Source organism: Calypte anna, chromosome 19 (assembly GCF_003957555.1).
Source record: "Calypte anna isolate BGI_N300 chromosome 19, bCalAnn1_v1.p, whole genome shotgun sequence".
Taxonomy (NCBI): Eukaryota; Metazoa; Chordata; class Aves; order Apodiformes; family Trochilidae; genus Calypte; species Calypte anna.
The window spans coordinates 7,060,430-7,081,674 of NC_044264.1; the positions used below are offsets into that span (position 1 = coordinate 7,060,430).

The window sequence follows — 21,245 nt, forward strand, 5'->3', positions numbered from 1 at the left end:
GTTTCCAAGAGATAAAAAAAGCAGTTGGCTTCTTTAAAGAAAGATCAACCATGGCTAGATCACAGCGACCATCTCTCCAAAAGCTTATCTCCCACCCCATAGCACCCATTTCCCCCCTTAATCCTTCCAACCAAACCCCACATCTCAGCCAGTCACTGCTAATTGCCTACAAATTAAATTATTATTTGTATCTGCATTTCAAAGGGGGGTGTGCAGCTGGAGAGACCGATTTTCCAAGCAGCTTAGTACATGGCAGAGACACTCAATCTGCACTTTATAGCTGCCCAGCTGCCCGAGACTGACAGTACTTTAAATATTGGCATCAGCTCCTATCTCACCCCCATGACGAGCAGGTCCCGAGTGTGAAGTTTGAGTCCTGCTCTTGTTGCACCGACCTGAAACAAAAAACCCAACCCCAAATCCGCAGTCCCTCTCTGCCACCTTGTCAGAAGCCAAAACGAGACCAAATAAAGAAGCCAATCGTTTCTTTAAACCCAAAAGAGAGCCAAGGTACAAGACCAAAGGAAGGCTGTACCTCGCTACCCGAGCACAGCCGGGCTCTGTGTCTGGGAGGGGGGGACGGAACCGGACCCCACCGTCTCGGGCACCGGGGGAAGCGGCGGCTCCGCCGGGCACACACAGTGTAAGAGTTATCGAAACGCTCAGCCGAGACCTGGAGGTTTTAATGAAAAAGCAACGGGAAGTGGCGGTGCCGGAGCTGCCCGCAGCCCCGCTCCCACCGACCGCCTCACGATGCGGTGCCGGCTCCGCGGCCGGGGGAAAGTTTGCCCGAAGGAAAATACGCGGCAGAAGCAACTACCGAGAGCCGGGAAAGCGCACCCCGGGGGAGAGTGGGGGGATCGGGGCCGGCACAGCGGGGAACAGAGGGGAACCCCGTGGGGAGGCAGGGAGGGCACCCCCGGGGTTCTGCCGGGGGGTGCCGGTGCCTGCCGATACTCACAGCTGGGCAATGGTGCCCTGGGAGATCACAGCGTTGTCGGAGAAGTAGGGGATCATCGCGGCTCCCCGCCGAGGCAGCCGCCCTGCCCCGCGGCATGGGGAGCCGCAACCACCGCTCTGCCCCGCGGCCCCGCCGCGCTCCGCCCGCCCAGTGCGCAGGAGCGGCCCCGGCAGCGGGGCGGGACCGGCACCGGTACCGCCCCCGGCCCGCACGTGGCGCGGAGGGGCTGCGGACCGGGAGTTGTGGTGGGTGCGGACCTTGGCTACGGGATCGGGATCTGAGCGCTGGTTCCCGCAGGAGAGTGGGAAAAGGACACGCTGCTACCAGGGGCTCGTTTTGCTTTTTCTTCTCTTCCCCCTTTCCCCTTTCTCTCCCCCCAAACTAGGCCGCAACAACCGGGGAAAGCCGCAAACTTCGCGGCCAAGTTTGAAGCAGCACATCAAAAGATTTTTTTCTTTTCCGAAGGCAAACGGCGGCAACTCGGGTGCTGAGGAAACGACCTTAGTTTCTCTTCTGCAGGAGACGGGGGAAATAGTTCTTGGCAATAACTTTCATACGCAGAGACTTGACAAGTCGTTTTCTGCCAAAGGAGAAGAGAAGCAGCTGCTTTTCAATGCTATTTAATCTATTGCTCCATCGCCCCTCAGGAGAAAAGGAAGAAAGGATGTTCGTTAGAACAAAAATCTTCTATGGCTGATGGGAATTCAGATGTTGCAGCATAAGGGAAGCTCAGTGTAGTTTTCTACTGAGAAAGAGTCAGGGGCAGCATGTTCCATCCAGTCCTGCACACAGGACAGGCCCAGAGCAGAAACCTTCTATTCCAGATGGGCATTTTCCACCCTTGCACCAAGCAACCAGATTAGCTAGGAGTGTGGGAAAACACCAGAGAAACCTGGGAAGCCAGCTCAGTTTTGTGTGTCCCATAGGAATGCAGGATATCCCAGCACAGAGGGACACATCTTTAAGTCATCTGGTGTGGATGGCATGTGCTCAGACCCATAACAAGGCTCAAGTGAAGCCAAAAGAAAGCTTCATCTGGGGTTTATTTCCGAGCATTAGCTAGAACTTCCAGAGGAGCAGAGGGGTTTAAAAATTAACACAGTGTGATGGCAACTGCTTCAGGTCTTGATAGGAACAAGACAGACTTTTCTGAAAGTCTTGAGGGACTCCCAGGGGAAAGGACAAAGCAGCAGAATTTGGGATTCTGCAAGATGTGTCAGAGCATGGTTTGTTTGTGTTAATTTAAGCAATGTCATCTTACGTAGTCAAGAGCACATGTCTGGTAATGGCTCCTCACAGCTGTAAAGAAAATGCAGTGCCAGCTTGCTGCAGAGGCAAAAAAAAAAAAAAAAAAATCATTTTCTTAGGCAGAAATTAAGTCAGTTGCAAGAAGCAATGGAAAAATCAGGACATTAGAGAAATGGAGGGTAACTCAGTCAAGAGACTGGCAAGAACCTCATATTTTGTGGTAACACGTACCATGCATTTGCAGACTGAAAAACAAACCCAGAACTTCTAATTAATAACTTTCAGGCTTTATTCAAGCATCGCAGAAGAGTAAATGAACTTACATACTGTCCAGAGAGATACCACATTTCTTACTTGCAACTAACATCACAAAGGCCCTTAACTGCTAAAAACAAGTGCACTGATTAACTACAAGCAATAGTCTAAAAGCAGCTACTCATAACAATAGATTTCTAAATTAATTAGTCCTGGACTAATAAAATCATGCACTGCATCTCCATATGTTAGGAGAACAAACCATTACAGAAATATCCCAGCTTTTTCCTTTTTGGACCTTTGGAAAACAGGAATAGGAAATGCTCAAGTAAGTTCATAAATCAAAATCTGCACTAATAAAAGGTATTTGAATGTTTTTGTTGTCACCAGGACTGAAATACCAGCTGGAGACTGACCCTGCCTTCAGGCAACAGCAAGATTAGCATTTCGGTTCTCATTGACTATTTGTATAGCATGTTATTTTCATACTCTGCTTTTAAAATCAAGACTTAAGGAACAGCCCTGTCCTCATCAAACTTGCATTCAACATTCAGAAAAGAGCAGAACTACTGACCCAATAACTCGATCTCTCAGCATGCAGTAGCAAGGAGCAGGCAGAAAGAAGGGGCTCTGAGGGGATGGACAACGAGATGGGAGTTGAAAGCAGCAGATCACAAGGCAGCCAAAAAAATGCTCCTTGATGGAAGCAGGTGCACTCTGCTGGGACAAATACATAAAGAATTTAAAGTGCACAAAATTGCAGTGATGACAGGTAACAGTCGAAATCACTACCGTGCTGCAATAGAGCATGTGAGCACAGCCATTAATCACCGTATGACAAGACGTAAATAAGTCTGTCTGGGGTCTCGAGTGCTTCCCAGCCCAGCGTACAAAATGATATTTTGCTGGGAGGGAAAAGGGCACTGCCTGTCCGAGTTCTGGGTCGGCATTTTGCACTCCCCGGGAGGTCAGAGGATTAGCAGGGCCCTGCAGAGGCAGGCGGTAAACAACACAGCATCTGCGCTCCGCACACCGCGACCCTTGTCAGGCAGCAGGATTTCATTTCACCTTTGAACACCACACAGACTAATAAACCAGTGACAAGACACACACTGTAAAAAAAGCCATCCCAAAACCTTTGTAAAGCTAACAAACCAGATCCTCCGGCAGTTAGAACCAGTTATGGAAGCATCATGGAAAAAAACCTACCAGGACTGGAGCTCAGGACATTGGCACCGCAGGAGGAGGGCACGGAGGGAATGCCCACCAGAGCTGCCTCCCAAGCATGGTTTAAGGGCGTGGAGGAAGAACATGCAGGCACAAATCTCTTGTATTGACTTTTAGTGTCCTGTCTGCCAGACAACACAGCTGCAAATACATGGTTTATTCATAGAATTATTGTCTACCTCAGTGTCCGTATCTCAAAGCTACAGTCACAGTAACCTGCACTGGTAACTTAGGCTGCTTTACTTTCCTAGTCCATTTTAACACGTTCTCATCTTGCAATGGTGTAATAATAGAGTAATTCTGTGTCCTGCACGGGGCTAGTAGCTTGCAAATGGGATTCTCCTTGTACAGCTGAGGTCATCAGTAAAAATGCATGAAGCACTTGATCGGGTTTTGCATTAGCATGCACAGATTTGACACTTGCAGAAAGCAATGCTTACAGCTGGACACAGAGTCCTGTCAGTACACACAGTCCACATGCAAAGAGTGCATTAATCAAGCTAATGTTTCCATCCAAGATCAACAGCTTAAGGCTGGATTGCTGCTTCTTGTCAGACCACACAAAGGTGTGGGTGTCACCATCTTCCACCCACCCCTATCCCACAGGGGTTTGCCGAGTGTCTGCTCACATGCTGAGATGATTTAATCAGGAGCAGGGACTGTCTTATTAGGCATGTTGGATTCTGACCCTGTGCTGGGGCCTGTGACTTCATTTCAGCATATGTCTATCAGCATGGTCCTCTCCTTTTAAAGAGCCCTAATGAAGACAACATACTGGCACAGGCCCCCTAGAAAATTGATGTAGTGGGTATGAAGGGTTAGAGATTATTTTAAGTCTGTTTGGACTGAAGTCCAGGTGCTCTCTGCAAAAGAAAGGGATGTTCTCTTCCTCCAACATGGCAGGGTAACCCTGTGGAAGGTACCACAGGTGTAACGTTAGTTGTGTCCAAGGTAGATACCAGAGAACAGTGGGATGTTACTAGGCATAGGAATTTTGGCCTAAATCTGTTAGCATAAGTGTAAAACCCAGACCCATGTTTTCAGGGGACTATTAAAAAAAAAAAACTATAGTGAAGCTTTTGTGTCACAAATCAAACAAACCTCCCCCTCACCACCATCACATCCTCTCTCCACCGAGCAATGAGCTACAGCAGTGCCTGCTCAGCCACTTTTACTGCGCCTACGGAAAGTTTGTTCTTCACTGCCGGGCAGCTGCTTCCTGGTGTCATTTACGAAAGGTTACAAGTTTTTGAAAACAACACATTGCTGAGCACAGCCCAGCACTGGAGTCTTGCAGTGGCACCGTCGAAGAGCACAGAGGTTGCAAGTTCCTTTCCCTGTGCCGAGGTGGGGCTGAGTGCTTTGTTTTTCTCACCAGCAGTTATACTCACTCTTCCCCCCAAAAGAAAGTGGCCTCAGCAGCAGGGCTGATGGGGAAAAGGGGTCCAAAGAGGCAGCTTTGAGCAATACAGTGCCACACTCCAGCTGTCCGAGGACCAAAGGATCTGTTGCCCCTGATCTGCAGGTCCGTTGTTTCATCCTATTGCAGTAAGGACGTGTGACTTTCATCAATGAACAGAGTGAGTGGATTAGGAGTCCAAACAGACGACTTACTTTTCTGGGGAGAGCCTTAAATTAGTGCAGTAACCCTGTAAACAGGTAGACACTGATCCGTTGTGAGCACTTAGTAGCTCCTGTGCTCCTCTACTACTGCTGCTGCCTTCTCACCTCAGAGGGAGAAGCTCATCTGTCAGAAGTCTTCTGGCTGTTGTTAGCATGGGAGACAAACCCAACTGCATTATGTTGTCCAATTTATCAGAAAAAATATGAAGCCACTTCAGTAGAAGTGTTCATAAACAAGCCAGTGCATGCAAGACAGAATGAGATATAGTAAAGATAAAGTTTTCCCAGTAAGAGCCATACCACCCACCAAGGCAGTGCTTACATACATCAGCTTTATTACACACAGTAAGGGAAATTCAACAAAGTAATTATAAAGAAGGCCATATCTAGTTAAAAAAAAAAAAAAAGGAGGGGGGGGTAGCATGCAAAACTGTACTTGAATCCTGAAGAACCAGTCAGAACAGGAAGCCATACTCTAAATTTGGTTATTTAAACTGTCAAAGAGTATTTCTGTTTCAAGTTCTTGAGCAAAGAAATCAGGCAGGCACTGGGGTAGGGTGATAAGCATCAAAGAAAGAAAAAACTCCTGCCTTTAAAGCCCCTTTGGTCAGGTGCCCATCATGATCAATGATTAGGGTTCTTAGTGGAGAATTCAACACCTATTTTGCAATATTATCACTTCATTAAACGATTCCTTCACAAAACCGATACCCAATCATTGTATTGTTTACTTATCATTAAATCTTAGAGGGTCTGACACAGAGAGGTCAATGCTCAATTACACCCATTTCACAGGCACAGAAGCAAAGATGACAGAAGGGACTCAGCAGCATCTGTCACTCTGGTCTCTCAACAAGAAGTTCTAATATTGGACAGGGGTAACATGCCAAGACACAACTTTTGCAGAAACATCTTCTCCCACAGCCACCTCCTGCTTTCTGGAGAAGTATCTTCCATGTGCATTCAAAAGGGGCTCTGAAGAAACTAGTTCTTTGGATGCTAAAACTACAATGCATCCTAATTGCACAGCCAACTGCTCTTCATGCAAGCATCTACATTGCTACTACAAAGCTAATCCAGAGCCTTGCAAACTATTACAACAGTGCTTCAAGTCCAGCAAGGAAGAAGCATGACTGAATGACATGTCTGAGGTCATAAAATAGGTAAGGTGTTATTTCAGTGACCTATGGAAAAGCGAAATCTAAATCCTCTGAACTATCAAAAGTACAACCCTAATTTTATAAAGGAATGTTTTTGATGCAAAGCTAGCGTTGAGCTGAAGGGCAGCAAGTCCAGAAACCCTGGCCCAGATTCTCAAAATACATTTAAGTTCCTGAAATCCACACAGAGCTGAAAACTCTGAGGATTCACGTATAACCTTGAAGCATTGCCAAGGTACATTACGAGGAAAGGGACCAGAGCAGCTATTTTGGAGTTTCCCTTTCTATTTAAAACAGGAATCTCTCCTTAAATTAGATTGCTCTATCTTAGAGCACCTGGTTTGTGCTCAGCAGGAAGCATGTATGGAATCCTTAGGCACCTCCTAGTCAGCCCCTCCTTTGCACAAGTGCACTGGGGCAGCTGTTTTGGGCTTGCCCCATGCCAACCAGACCCTTTTGGTAGCTGGAAGATCTGACCCACCTTCATTCCTTTTACTTCCAGGTTTGGCTTCACATTCAGCCTCATTCTCCCCTGTTCACACACTTAGAATGACAAATTAAAAGAAAACTTTTCATAAGCATTCATATTTTAGGTAAGCTCCTTGATATAGCATCATGTTTACCAGGTAGTTTGGTAATGCTATGATGTCAGTCTACTTGGTCCTTCATCCTGAAGATCACATCTGAAGTCATCTTACATGTTGTCATCTACAGGTCTGTAATCTGACTGGACTGAACATGTTGTAACCACAGTCACAGATCTTGCAGTGAGCTAGCTCTGCAGATATCTGTTACTAATGTAATATACTCAATTTTTACTACAAGTGCTATACTTCTTCTCACAGTTTGGTAATAAAAACACCTGGTATTCAGAAATTAAGAACACAGAGCCACTTTCATGAATCATGATGTGTGGCCCACAGAACTTTTTCTGGTGATCAGCAGAGCTGGCAGATTAACAGAATCGTTTTTTATCTCAGTATTACATTCTCCACAAGCAGCTGTAGTAAATGCCACAGAGAGGCTAAGCTGTCACTGAAAGGAAAGACAGAAAGATGGATTCAGGAAACACATTCTAAAGATAAGGTTCATACTACAAGAGCTTAGTAATCTCCGGCATGGATAAACACAAGCTTTCCTGTACACCACACACACAGACCTCTCTTACTCAAGATCTGGAGTCAAACTGTCTTGCACACCCACTAGAAGATCCTAGCTACTGTTCAAGTACCAACAAAATAAATGTCTGGCAGCTGCAGTAGCAAGCAAAGAAAGCACAAGGAAGGTTTAGTGGCTAGAACTCCCAGTGCATGTTTTTTGGAAGTCTTTTTAACATTATTTAGGCTTTAAAGCTAACCAGAAGTGTCAGGAGCCTGCCCCAGGAGCACCAAATGGTATAACATCTCCAAAAGTCACAATGGCCACAGGATGCTGCAGATTCACACACTGGGCTGCAAATGAGCCTTCTGTTAATTTGGTATCACTGAATCACTCTTCTCTCCCCCAGGGACAAGGCACACACCCACCATAACCCCCAGGTAGAGAGAAGCTTGTCATGGATCTCAGTTTAAAAACTGAACCATTTGGCTTATGAGGCATTAAGCTGTTGCCTATTCAAGGTAACACACGCAGCAGTTCCACTTACTGTTTGAAAAACAACTTTTATACTGTTACAAACCATAAGCTCCTGCATCAGACTATGGTCTTCCACTCTAAAACAAAGGTATTTACTCACAGCTTGAAACCTGGAGGCATCTTGGCACATCCAACTGTTATCATGGCAATAATCTGATTTGCCTTCCTTCCCAGTTAACTCCTGGAAGGAACTATTTTGACTAAAAAAAATAAACCAGAAGGTAAGCATACTTAGGCTTCAAAAAGTGTTGGGTCTTTTTATTTTTTTTACCACCACCCCATCTGAAGAGGGGAGGATGAGAACCTTTTCAATTAACAAACCCCATATTTCAAGCAGGTACTAATTGCTTTCTGTGGCACTTGAAGGTAATGACAGGCTCCTCATCTTTACCTAAGCAAATGGACTTTAGTCTGACCAGGTGCCAGGCCATAAAAGTTCAAAGAATTGCTCTGAAGTCTCCAGCAGCCTCACTAAGCAATACAGCTCACTCAATTTCATATGCAGTGGTTATTGTGCAGCCTCAAATGCTGCATTTCAGCAACCAGAGCTGTGTCAAGGCACACAGAACTGGTAAATTCACAGCCCGTGTGGAATCAGAGGCAGCATTTCAAACACAAACCCAAAAACCAACCAGCAGATCCTGACAGCACACCCAGTGCAGACTGCAGCACTGCTGCTGCCCCGGGCCCTGGAGATGGCGTTTGTCAGCAAAACAGAGATGCTGAATCCTTGTAACCCTGGCACAGAGCACACAAAACCTGAACATCAGTGCATCAGTTGGTGTAAACACAACTCAGAACATGAGTTTGGTTAAATTTTAACATCATCAGGATGATGCAAACAGATTGTTAACACAGATGCTCCTTTAAGAGCGTATTCGGCTTGGCAGCCGAATGCATCTGGGGACAGAGGAGACCTGCAGGACAGCTCGCTGTAGAGCATCCAGAGAGCCTAATAAAAATGTCTAGAAGATAGCTGTGAAGGTAATAAATGTAATAAATAGATTGCTCAGGACTGCTTATGCAGTCCTCTGTCTTGGTCCTATTAGCAAAGAATTAGACAGTTGATGAGGAGTGGCTCAATCAGGGCCTCTGGAGCAAGAACCTGGACCCACTACAGGGGCTTGGGTACAGAGGGTACAGAGGGCAGAGTACAGAAACCCTCCTGGGCTTCCCCCAGCACAAGCCTGGGTATAAGAGAAAAAATTCCAAGTAATTTGACAAGTGGGGAAGACAAGCTGGGTTTCAGCTATTTGCAGTATGAATTTGTTGTGGCTTTCAGTAATAACTAGAAGTCTTTTAAAAATTAGGTGTGTGTTCACTAAACCCACGTACATTTCTCAAGGAGGAAAACAAACCATTCCTCTTTGCATCCGTACAAAAGAGTTTGCCAGAAAATACCATTTCAAACATCTTCCAACTGCACACAAGTAAACTTTTTCTGCACACCTAATATATCTTTCCATCTTTTGGAGGAAAGCTTTAGGTGGATGCTGCTAACTCACAAAGCAGAGAACTCATCCCACGATGGTGCTGGCAGAAGCAGACCTGTGGCGAGTGCAGACCCGTCACGTTGTTTGACTGCTCTGCTGAGCAGGTTTACATTTAAACAGCATTTTCACACGCTTCCTCTCCCTTGTCTGTGAGACTCAAGTCCATGCAGAGTCCTCTGGGGTGTTAGAACTTAAAGACCACGAGGTCAACACTCAGGTAGACTGTTGCTTTAAGGTACAATCATCTTGATGGACCTACAAGTTTAAGCTCCTATTTGAAACTAATTGCTCTGCCTCTTTGGAGGACACTTTAGATTGGCTGCTCTTCAAAGCCTCCACTCAACAGGTAGTAGTCACTCCTGCTGTTGTACTACCAGTCTTTACTGCCTGTTCCCCTTCACCTCAATATATAACCCATATCTCATCAGTGAGAAAAGATAAACAGCAGAAAGGTAACACAAGAAGCTACCTAGAAATTGCTCACCACAGGATTAGCAATGCTGTTGAGCTGGATCCAAGTGGAACAGTTGTCTCATTTGAGATGGCAGTTCCTAGACTGTGCAGGGACATCAGGACATTGGAGGATGACAACAAAGGCTGTGCTCAGTGATCTGCAAGACTGATCACTGCAAAAACCTCCTGACCCCAAACATGTCCATGTGGTTATGCTCAGGTTCTAAGCTAATTCCCCTGCAAGCATTTGAACAGGTCTGTGCATTATATCCTATTTAATAAATACTGAAAAATTATTTTATGAAGTCAAGCATGGTTCTAGCCACAGCAGTGCTCCTGCATTCAGTGTTCAGTTGACAGGATGAGTTTGGGCATGCTTGATGCCAACCATGCTACTCTGAGGTAGTATTTCAACAGATTTTATATGAGTGCAGGAGACAAAAGGACTGCTGGTCATAAGAGTTTTACAAATAGCAGAAATCCCACCCCAAACACTGAATAGCTACAGCCAGGTCACCTGATTTATGCTTCAGGAGAATTTCACCAGCCTGGCCTTGCCCAGGCAGGCAGCTAGGAATGTCAGACTGCTGCAGAGAGCAACTTTGATGACACTGCAGCTGATAACATACATTTGCTTTTAAAGGTGAACTCAGTCCCTTGCCTTTTTACTGTCTGCATTTTTAATAGTTACTACTTGGTATGTTCCCTTGAAAATGGGATTAGATATACTCAAAGCTGGTCATAGACATCTGCTGCTCCTCCCCAGCAGGACTCTAGGTTGACAAGTTATCCACATTTGACTATTATTTTTATCCTACTGCAATCAAACACATTTAACACCCACTCCCTTGTTTTTTCTAAGAAGGATCATGGTATCAGTCAGGTTTCTGACCCCAGCAACAGGAGTCACAGAGTTCAGATCACCACATGAACCGCAGGTTGTCATTTCCTACCCCAGGAAGTTATTTAAAATGTATTAAAAAACACTTGCTTTAAATCTAACCTACAATTGTTGCTAGGTGCCCACAACAATTTAATACCTCTCATCTCCTCCAAATACATTGTGTATACTGAGATCAAGTCATAAGTTGATCTTGTGACTGCTGGAAGGCTGAGAGTGAAATTAAAAATCAGAGTTTAGCCTTTAGTTGAGCCTTTGGGAATTGTGTTTTTCAGCTTTCCTCACAGTCATGAAAGATGTAAAACGAAGAAACAGCAATTCTTAAATCATTGCTTAAGGGTGTAAAACTGAAGGAAACAGACCAACCACCTTCTCTGAGCCACACAGTCTCAGGACTCTACTGAAATCATGGGAAAGCACCACCATGATAGCTTTTTCTTCTGCAGATTCACCCAAGTTGGCCCCAAACCCAAAGCCCAAACTTTGTTCAAGCCTTTTAAATACAAGAAATTATGGCTCCCATTGTTACCTACTCACACAGAAAACATTAAACAAGAACTTTAATAGCTGAAGAGCTTGTAAAGTGAGAGCTATTTCACCTTCATTTCCCCTTTGCTCCCTTTGGAGAGAATCTTAGGGCTTTCATGAAATTTGACTGCAACAACTGCTGAAGAAGTTGCTTACTATTTACAGTATTTGCTTTTATTAGGTTTAGATGAAATAATTATTTGCTGACTTAGAGAATAAGAGACAAAGCCTAAAAGACTTCAAAAAATCTACCCTTAAGACTACAACTACATTTAAAAATAGCCATTAATACTTGTCACTGCTCAGTCTGCCAAATTTCACTGTTTGTTTGGTTTTTAGGAATAAGCCTTTATCCAAAAAGGTTCTTCTTGAAGCAACTGACAATGGTTTTTAAAAAGTGGACATCTCCATGCAAAACAATCCCAATTTAAAAAAAATTAAAATCTTGTAAATTCTCCACGTTCTTCTAGCTTTGGAGTGGATGTTTGACAATCTGCAACAATAGTAAATATTTACACATCCCTTGAATGTGTGATTTTAAGCAGCAAGTGTCTTTATGACATAGGATCACCTGTACTTCAGCTCCTAGAAATACAGCTTTTCACAAATCCCACAGATGTACTCAAGGGCACAACCAGGAGGTGAAGAAATACAATTAGAGGATTGCTATCACTCCTCAAGTCTCTTCTGTGATATTCCTCCTAACTAGAATAATCTAATTCAGCTCTTTTCTAGTGTGTTTTGACTTTTCCTATTTCCTGCTGCAGCAGTCCCTTTACTGGGAGCACGCTGTAGGCCATGGTTAAATGGATTTCTCAGTAATGCACACAGAAGACATTGCACATGTGCAAGATTAGCAATAGGCAGAAAATGCTGCATGCTTGCATAACATGCCAGGGCAACAACCAAACCCCCTGTGGAACATTTCACACAGAAAGGTAACCTCGAGGACTCTTGCAAGCCTCAAGTGACAATCTTACCTTCGGGGCTGGGACCGGCATTCTTCTTCCCCACTGTCTGCCTCCTGCATACATAAGAGAAAAAAAAGTTATTAGGCTTTAATATGTGCAGAGTCTAAAAACTTGCATTTCACTGGTTTGACTGTAGAAGGCAAAGGAAACTCTCACTGCTGCTTCATGTAGCTGTCACCACAGAGGAACTCACTTTCTGCTCAGCTGTCATTTCATGTTGTCTCAAAACTCTTATAAAAAAAAAAATCAACATTACAAGAATTTTTGCCACTGCAGGATTCAGCATGCCAAGGACTTCCAATGACCTCTGCCAAAGGAGGCAGGCCAAGAGCAAAACACACCTTCTACTTCTGGGTAAAAATCTAAGGAGTTTTATCACCTTTATGTAGGTCATATTCATTCATAGTCCAATGTCAGCAATGAAGTGTAAGAATCCACAAAACCAGCAAGTAATAAAGCTACCAAACAGGACTGGGTGAGTGCAGGCGGATGAGAAAGTGGAAATTTGACAAACTGGGCTGCTTAGATGCAAGATTAATATGCACAGTCTCCATCATGCTGTGGAATTTTACTGGGCCTACCTACTAAAGCCCAAAGCAATACCTCAGATCTCAGCAATTAATTCTGCTTCACAGTCCATTTACATATGCATTGCCAGGCACTGGCTGGGGATGGGGTATAAGATCAGTTTTATCAGTGAAAACGTACTTTGTTCATGTAGCAGAACTACACAGAGTTAAGACACTCTTGCTGGATAGTCTGTTTCTCTCACTCTTATCTAAATGATGGGAATTTGTAAGATATAAGAATAACCAAAAAATGCATGTTTGCCACTGGTCTTCTGGTTCTAAGAACAAACCTGGAACAACACCATGAAGTAGTTCACTTGGAGCCACCTGCAACCACGAATTCAAGCTAAAACCTGAAGACCATCTACAACAAGCAAGAGCTGGGAGGAATACCTTCTACTCATTAAACCTTAGAATTAGCTCAGAGACTTGATAAGGAAGCCAGCCAGCATTCCTGACCCCTTCCAAAAGAAAACACTAGTGAACTCCAGAGTCAACCAAAACCAAGCTGCAGCATGGTTCAGAAGGACACAAAATGACAGATGAAGAGCAGCCATCAGAGGAGCAGCAGTAGAGCTCTTTCAGACCAGGAAGCCAAGCTCTTGTCCTGAGATGAAGTGTCAGTGTCCAGCCAGCTGCATTCACTGGCTGGCAGGACACTCTGGGATGCTCTCTGGGATACAGACCCAAGATTGCCTTTACTAAAGACAAATCCAATGGCACAGAGTCATTTTCTATTATTTAAGCTTTTGCAATAACCACACTGGCTCAGGACCTATCTGAGCCAGACTGTTCGTTGTCTGCAGCTCCAGACACTGGACAGCTGTCCTGATGATCTGTGTTCCCCATGCAGCCAAAGTCTCTGCACATTTCAGCTGCATTGCTGAACCTGTCCTACAGTTCTTTGCACTGTGTTCTCCTCACTATGTAATCCTGCAACTGCAAAACATAACAAAAACCTCCTTACTGTCAGCCAAAACGAAGCTGCAATGACAAGTCACCCCACTAGAGGGGGGGACAGGACAGAGAAGAGGTGCCCAGTGCATGGTCAAGTGAGGGCTTCAGTGAAGGAAATGCTTCCAGTACTGACACGACTACTAAAACAAGCACCCCAACATTTTCTTATTATTTTCAGTTAATTTCCGGAGAGAAGCAAGTACTGCTGCCAGTGTGGTAATTCATCAGCTAAAAAGCAGATCAAAATCTGTAAGTATTCCTTTCTGGGGACATCTTGGAGAAGGCTGGGTAGAAAGTGAGAAGGAACATGGTTGGACACTGAAACCAGCCATTTGGAGGTGTGACCTGTGACAGTGACCCCTTCACCTTTCAAAGCTGCCTCCACCCAGGCAGCAGTGGGAACCTTGGCTCTTGCCCCAGCGCTGGGGTTCTCTGGGATCTGCAACCACAGCAAGAGGTGCAAGAGACAGCAGCTTCCCCCAAATGCTACTTGGAGATTTGATCCTGGGTTACTCCAGCCTCAAACCAGCCTCCTCCACCAGCCTGCAAGGAGGAGGAAGCTGAGCAGCACTGATGAGCTCCAGAGGGAGTCATGCCCTGCTTTCCTTGACCAGAAACAGAGGCCTCGAGGGGAAATGGAAGGAATGAGTCGCACAGCTCTAAACTAGGCCACGATATTAAATAGTTTAAAGTGAAAGATGAAAAATTCCATCTCTGCTCCTTTCAGGCCATGTAGGACAGAATATGCAAAACATTAATCCTGTTTGTGCTTTGATCCGTTGCCAACTATCTGTCATCAAAAGGGCAAGGGAGAGGAGAGAAATTTTTGGAGTGCTATTCTGTTCTATACAATGAGAGTCACTCCGTGTCACGCAAACAATTCTGCTCTTAAAAATCTTTTGCAGACTGATGTAATGATAAACAAGATTCAATCTGCATTCTTATGTACTGGGGCTGTCTACTTGTACTTAATATTAGGAACATCACAGTAAGGGCTTCTACTATAAGAGATATGATTATTATCATAAGTCATGCATCTAGCATTCACTCCTGTTAACCAAGGAATATTTCACACAGCCTACACCCTAAAAATACATCCTGCAAATCTTAAAAGAGATTCCAATTTAATAACTGCCTGGTACATGTGATTTTTTGCCAACATACCTGACAGTACAGGCAATGGGAAGCATTTATCACGAGTGTGAGTGGTCACAGCCACAGATATCAAGACAGCACTGACAATTTAAGACACTTTTCACCCTACAAGTCAGCATATTGCTTAGAGCAGTGAGCACACTTCAAACATTACACAAATTCTCTCCCCTTTAACCATTTTCTTAACCTTGGCTAGGTGTTGTCTTTGGATTGGCAACTTAATAATTTTCATGGTACTCCTTCCCCTTTTAGAGGAATCCTCTGCACAACAAACACCAGCAGTGAGTGATGCCAAATTCCTCACAAGAAGGCAGAACCAAGAGGTAGTTGTGAAACCACTCATTGCTTGAAGCTGATAATTTTCCAAGTCAATATTGTTATTTTTTAGAAAGATCCTTATTAACAGGGGCAGAGAGGCCGTGTGCAAGAGTAGGAATGCAGAAGATATTTTGAAAGAATCTATGAGACACTGAGAACTTGAAGCCTTTTCATCCCTTCAGGTGAAATGCAACTGGCAGCTTATTTATACAACAGAAATTTAGTTTATACAGATCCCCCAAAACCCACAGTAGTCATTCTACTAGAGAGGCTTTTCACTTAACATTGTCAAGCCACCATCATGTGAACAACTCTGGACTCAGTCTCAAAGGAGGTACTACAAAGAGAAGGCTTGTAATTAAATGAGCAATCTTCTCGTTCCCTGCCTACCCTTTCTTTGGCTAGAGACCGTCCAGTTGTTCAAACACACACGAAGTGCCTCTGAGCTGAACATGACCTTTGCTGGGAAGAAGGCAGCTGCTTTAGTCAAATCAGTGGCTGTGCATCCAGGCACTGATCCAGTTGTTAAACCATGCAAATACTCCTCTTCATAGCATCCAGCAATTTCCCACTGCGTCTTTGTTTGGGCTACAGCTGTAGAGTGCACTTCATGCTCTTCCATACAGGAACTCTCCTTGTGTGTCAGCAAGTATTAAGCAAGTCAGTACAAAAACCACCCTCACCCAACTTATTACCCAATGTGTGGATATCCCAGGCTGGTTGAGTGTTGCAGAGCGGGTGCCATCACTGCAGCCACAGCCTTCCCTCTAATGCAACACAAGCCACCTAGAGATAAAGGCATCCACAGCATGTGCACATTTCTTAGGGCTCAACTCAGCTCTTGACACACATAGTGACATTAGAGATGCCCTGGGGTATCAGACATCTGCACAGGAAGGGCACTAGATGCCCAAAGAAGCAAAGGAATAGAAGCCCTTAAAGTCCAAGGGATCTATGCATGGACATCATGCAGAACTGAAGTTCAGCAACCTCCAAGATGAGACACTTGCCAGATGCCTGGTCAGCAGCAGGCCCTGCACAAGGCTGGTCCTATCATTAATCTCAAATTATCTGCTGGAATGAAATAAGGCAAACGTTTGAGTCAGATTGCCAAATATCTATTGCACGTTTCTGTAGCAGGGAGACTTTCATACAGTCATCTGAGTTGTATCAATCTCTTAAATAAACTGTGTTAGCAAAAAAGCCCACACATACTGCATTTGCAGTAAGGCTGAAGTGCCAGCAACAACATTGCCTGGTAAAAAGAAACAAGGGCTGACTCGAAAACCTGGTTTCATAAAAGGTTCCCTTTTTTCTTGCAGGAAGCCACATAAATTCAGCAGCCAGAGCTTCCAGGGCTGGAAAGGGGATACTGAATTGTAACAGGTACCATTTCCAGCCTGATTGTGTCTAATTGCAGCTTGATATAAAACCATGATTTGATCACCAAGAAAACTAGGCAGCCAGAGCTTGCAAGTTCCACATTTGAAATGTGGAGGACAAACACAACTATAAATCTGCAGCAGTTTGCATTAACTGATTTATTCAGTCTATTATGGGAACCCGCTCCTCAGGAGCAATATGCAAGTACTCAGGTATAGAGGATAGGTCTCAAAGTTAAACTGAAAACCAGTTCATTTCAGAATCCCTTGGTCTCTGGAGATTATTAATCTTAACTATTATTAAAAATTATGCAACTAATTAATAAAGCCCCCTAGTATGCTCTAGAGAGCTACTGTAGAGCTCATAGTCACCTTTTGAAATACTTGTATTTGCCAAACACTTTTTAAATATAGAAGTTGCACTATTGAAGCCTTTAAGTTTGACATAAGAGTTCCGCAAAAATCCAAGCTGAACAAACTAGGCTACAAATGGGAAGGGGAAGAACCGTGCTGGTTTTTTGCATAGTGCTTTTACCTCTCCAAAGCTATCGAGATAAGGGGTAAACGAGCAGCTTTCTCCTGCAGTTTCTCCCTCATGACTATTTGCATGAAATATCTTGAATGAACACTGTTTTCCTCTTCACATTTCTACTGTGTTTAAGGTTCCGCAGCCAAGTGTTAGTTCAGAGGCTGGCATTCCTCTCGGATTCTTTTCTTCATCACTTTGCCCTGTCAGTAACTGGTATATTTAGGTCAAAGACATTGCAGTCCTGCTCCTGAGAGAGACAAAACCTGAGTTCCTTATGAAAGCTTTCATTTGCTTGCTGGAGTGAAGAGATTTATGCAAACCTTGTTTACATCAGGCTTCAGTAAAAACTGCAAAACTAATACTCAAACACTTGACAAAAAATTAGAGGCCTCCAACTGGTACAACTAGAGTCAGGATGAGAAATACAGCCTGCTACACTACACCACAAGAACAGATTAAAAAGATTACAGTCAATTGAATTTCTGCAGTGACATAAACTTGCTGGATGGGGAGTGAAACAGCTTTTGCCTTAATCACAAAGACGCACCCAGGGGAAAAAAAAGAACACAAACATTGCAGAGACAAACTCACATTAGATATCCCTACACTGAAGGAGCATTATACCTCTCTCTAAAACTGTGTCATAGCTTATCAGTTGTGTCCATCTACAGACACTAAGAAACAAATCCTCCTGCCTCCCTGAACAGACCTTCCCTCTAACTTTTAGAAGGCCTTTCTACACTGCACAAGTACCACAGAAAAGACAGCTATTTCATAGAATTATGATACTTTGCTAGACTTAATGCCTACCAGAATCTTGAAGATACCTGCTTAGTCTTCTTTTTGGCAAAGTTAATGAAGTTGTCCACTGAAAACCTTAAAACCTAGAAGCATTTCTTAATAACAAATACAGTGATGAAATAAGTGTGAGAAAACACTTTTACAGGCACAGTAACTCCAGCTTTTTTACTGGAAACTGTTGCTGATGTCAAGGATATAGTTTGACTAAGACCAAATCTAAGATTTACATGTGTACACTGGTGAATCTTGGGGCAGGGCTTCTACACAATGAACAGTCTGTGATTAAAATGAAATCCCAGCTCCACAGGTTACCATAAAGAGCAGCCGTTCATTATCCCTTCATGCAAGGTGACACATTTACATGCATGAAATTGTTCCTGTGCAATTATGAAGGATGGTCAGCCCCTCTCCTGTTAATACACAGACCTCACTCAACCTTTCAACTCATTTTCCAAAGCAGTGTAGCCATGTGTGCCTCCTCACCCAGAGGGCTGACATCTTCACCTTGGAAGCTGAGCCTGTTTCCAGTTGGAAGAGAGAGGCTTCTGAACTGCTGAGTTAAAAACCAAGACAGCTACAACTAAACAAGGAGCCTGAATAGCAAAGTGGCTAATGAGCCATACACAGAGAAGTTGGAGACCTGGAACTGCAGGTGCTAATCTTTTATCATTAGTGAATGATATTATTATGCAAGACAAGGAACAAGGATGCAGACCAGACCCTGCAGACACACAACATCTTCTGGTTTAAGTCAGTAAGTCACCTTCCCATTGAAATGAACAAGCCTCAGACGTGCTTTTAAAGAGAGAAATGTTTGGTTTTCACTCCTCATGCTGAAGGGCTATTCCAGGAGAAGGGAGGTACACAGCAAAGGCAAAGGTCTTTGTTCTGCAATCAGCCATCTTCCTGTTAGCATCTAGGTTACCTTGGTGCACACTTAAAACAGTCTCATTTGTGTCCCTCCCACAGTTGAGTCTATTAAAAACCAGGGGTTTATTCCAGGGTTTTGCAAGTTACACCACCAGAGCTTTGCCTTTTTTCAGAATGTGTAGTAGGGTCACTGAAACAATGCAGATTCACCTGCATTATGTATCATTCCCAAAACAGGAGAAGATGAGAGCTATCTGGATATAATTCCTAACTATGTCATAAGTTCTGTGTCCACAGAATGAAGCTGCACCTAGCTCAGCTCTCTTAGTTAAAAGTCTAATTCCAGGTCAGCAGTGGCATAACCTGGCATGGGCTTTTCATTTTGACAGCTTGCTTCAAAGTGCCCAGAAGAAAGCACACACAGCCACCTATGAGAATCATTTAAGTTGCATCTTCACCTCTGGCAGTACACACTTGAAGTTGAGCAGCTGACTGCAGCACATAAAGCATCTTTCTCTCTGCCAGGATGCTAGAAGAGACTCTCACCCACTCAGTTCCTCCAAGATCCAATCCCTGCAAGCTCCCATCAAATCTCCATGTGACACAATGAGTGTACAAAAGAGGGGATGAATTGGGAGCAGCACAGAAATCTTCATGACCTACCTGAACTACAAGCACCAGCAGCCAGGCCTTAGAGCCCCTACCCTACTGCATAAATAATTAAAGGATAATTTTCTGGATTAAAACATTTTTCAAAGTGGGAAGTTATTTAAGGCTTAAGAAGGTGAAACAGAGGCTCTGAAAAGGGAGCAGAGCAACACTCAGTCTTTTCAAATTCCACAATACTCAACCTCTAGAAAAGCATTATCCAGGGGAAGTCATTAATATTTCAAATTGCTTAATCTGAATTTGTGTTCAGTGGTACAATTACAAGTTGCAAATTGTTACCTAGCATTTGGGAGGGGGGAAAAAAAAGAAAAAAAGAGGTATCCAAGCAACAGCATTGTACAGCCTGTCTGGATGCAGCAGCATCTGCGTTGGCACTCGCAGGCTGCTATTGCATAACCCTGGATTGAAGCAAGAGCCCAGCCAGGGAGTCTCTGCTCTACTGCAGTGACATCTAGAACAGAAGTGCCTGATAGAGGTTTAACAGCAGGAGTTTAGACTATATCAGAAGAGGAACTGGCAGGAAACTCTCTTCACCTCTAGCCTCCGTTTGGGTAGGAGGAAAAAACCCCAAGTGTTTCAGGCAAAACTTCAAAAGGAATTGCTGGGACAGCTTCCTGTACATGCAAGACACAAAGCAGAGTCTTTGGAGAGCAGAGTGAGAGGAATGCCTGAAGATATTCCCTGGCAAGATACTGCAGAGAGAACCACAAGGTACAAAGCGTTCTCCTTGTTCACATCCTCCGTCCCCAGGGTGCAGAGCAGCCTCCCAGCTGCCCCACTTCTGAAAGGGGACCACTGCTACTAGAACAGGAATGTGACAATTATAAACTACTTAGAATCACCCACTTGTTAAAAAAATCCACCCAGGTATTATTCACATGCTGTGGGAACTTAAGCCAACATGCTGAGCCATTTTTTTTCCCCTGGTACAAGCTGGTTTATAGCCTCTTGTAGACCGTTTCTTCACAGTAGAGTTCTGCCTACTCCCTTTCAGCTCTGCATGTCTACTGCCAACTGGAGATACCAGAGACTAAGCAGTTTCTGAGGGACCAAAAACAAGGCAGAAAATGTAATGAAACCTCCTCCAAAAAAGGCTGAAGAAAAAGAAAAAGGAAAACCAGAAAGGAAAACGAAGCTGAGGACGGAGTAGGACAAGGTTTTCTGCATGAGTCAAATATGAGCAGAACAAAGTTGCGTAACTCGTGCCCCTTGACTTTTGTTATTTCTCCCAGCCAGCTCCTCCAAAAATCTGTTTGTTATTGTTTATTTGGGTATCAGTCCAAATTGCTGTGGGAGGAGAGAAGAGGAAAAAAGGAAGTGCTGTCAAGCTATTAATTCCAGTAATGTAGTCATCTAGCACTCTCCAATTATTAACGAATCAGTGTCCTGTTTACTGCAACACTCTCCAGAGTCTGGAAGTTAAATACAAGAAAAACAGATCTTAATTAGCTTCTTACAGAAGTGACTCCAGCATTGTTTCTCCTCAACCAGGATGAATTCTGCCTTTGCTTATTTACCCACTGCTCAGTCCAGAACCCCA

General features: G+C 44.1%; 1 protein-coding gene across 6 annotated transcripts in view; it reads right to left on the reverse strand.

The window, feature by feature from the left end:
* Positions 1-21,245, reverse strand: part of SSH2 (slingshot protein phosphatase 2) — a 90,639-nt gene that overhangs the window by 49,820 nt on the left and 19,574 nt on the right. For 2 of the 6 annotated variants that reach the window (XM_030462566.1, XM_030462567.1), the window contains exons 1-2: positions 962-1,090; positions 536-673 (exon numbers count right to left, since the gene is read on the reverse strand). In XM_030462566.1, the coding sequence (XP_030318426.1) occupies positions 536-673; positions 962-1,017 (194 nt within the window). In that variant the 5' untranslated portion in view covers positions 1,018-1,090. Of the gene's footprint in view, positions 1-535; positions 674-961; positions 1,091-3,038; positions 3,185-12,464; positions 12,509-21,245 lie in introns of those variants that run through there. The other 4 variants (XM_030462569.1, XM_030462568.1, XM_030462570.1 and 1 more) reach the window with 4 other exon arrangements.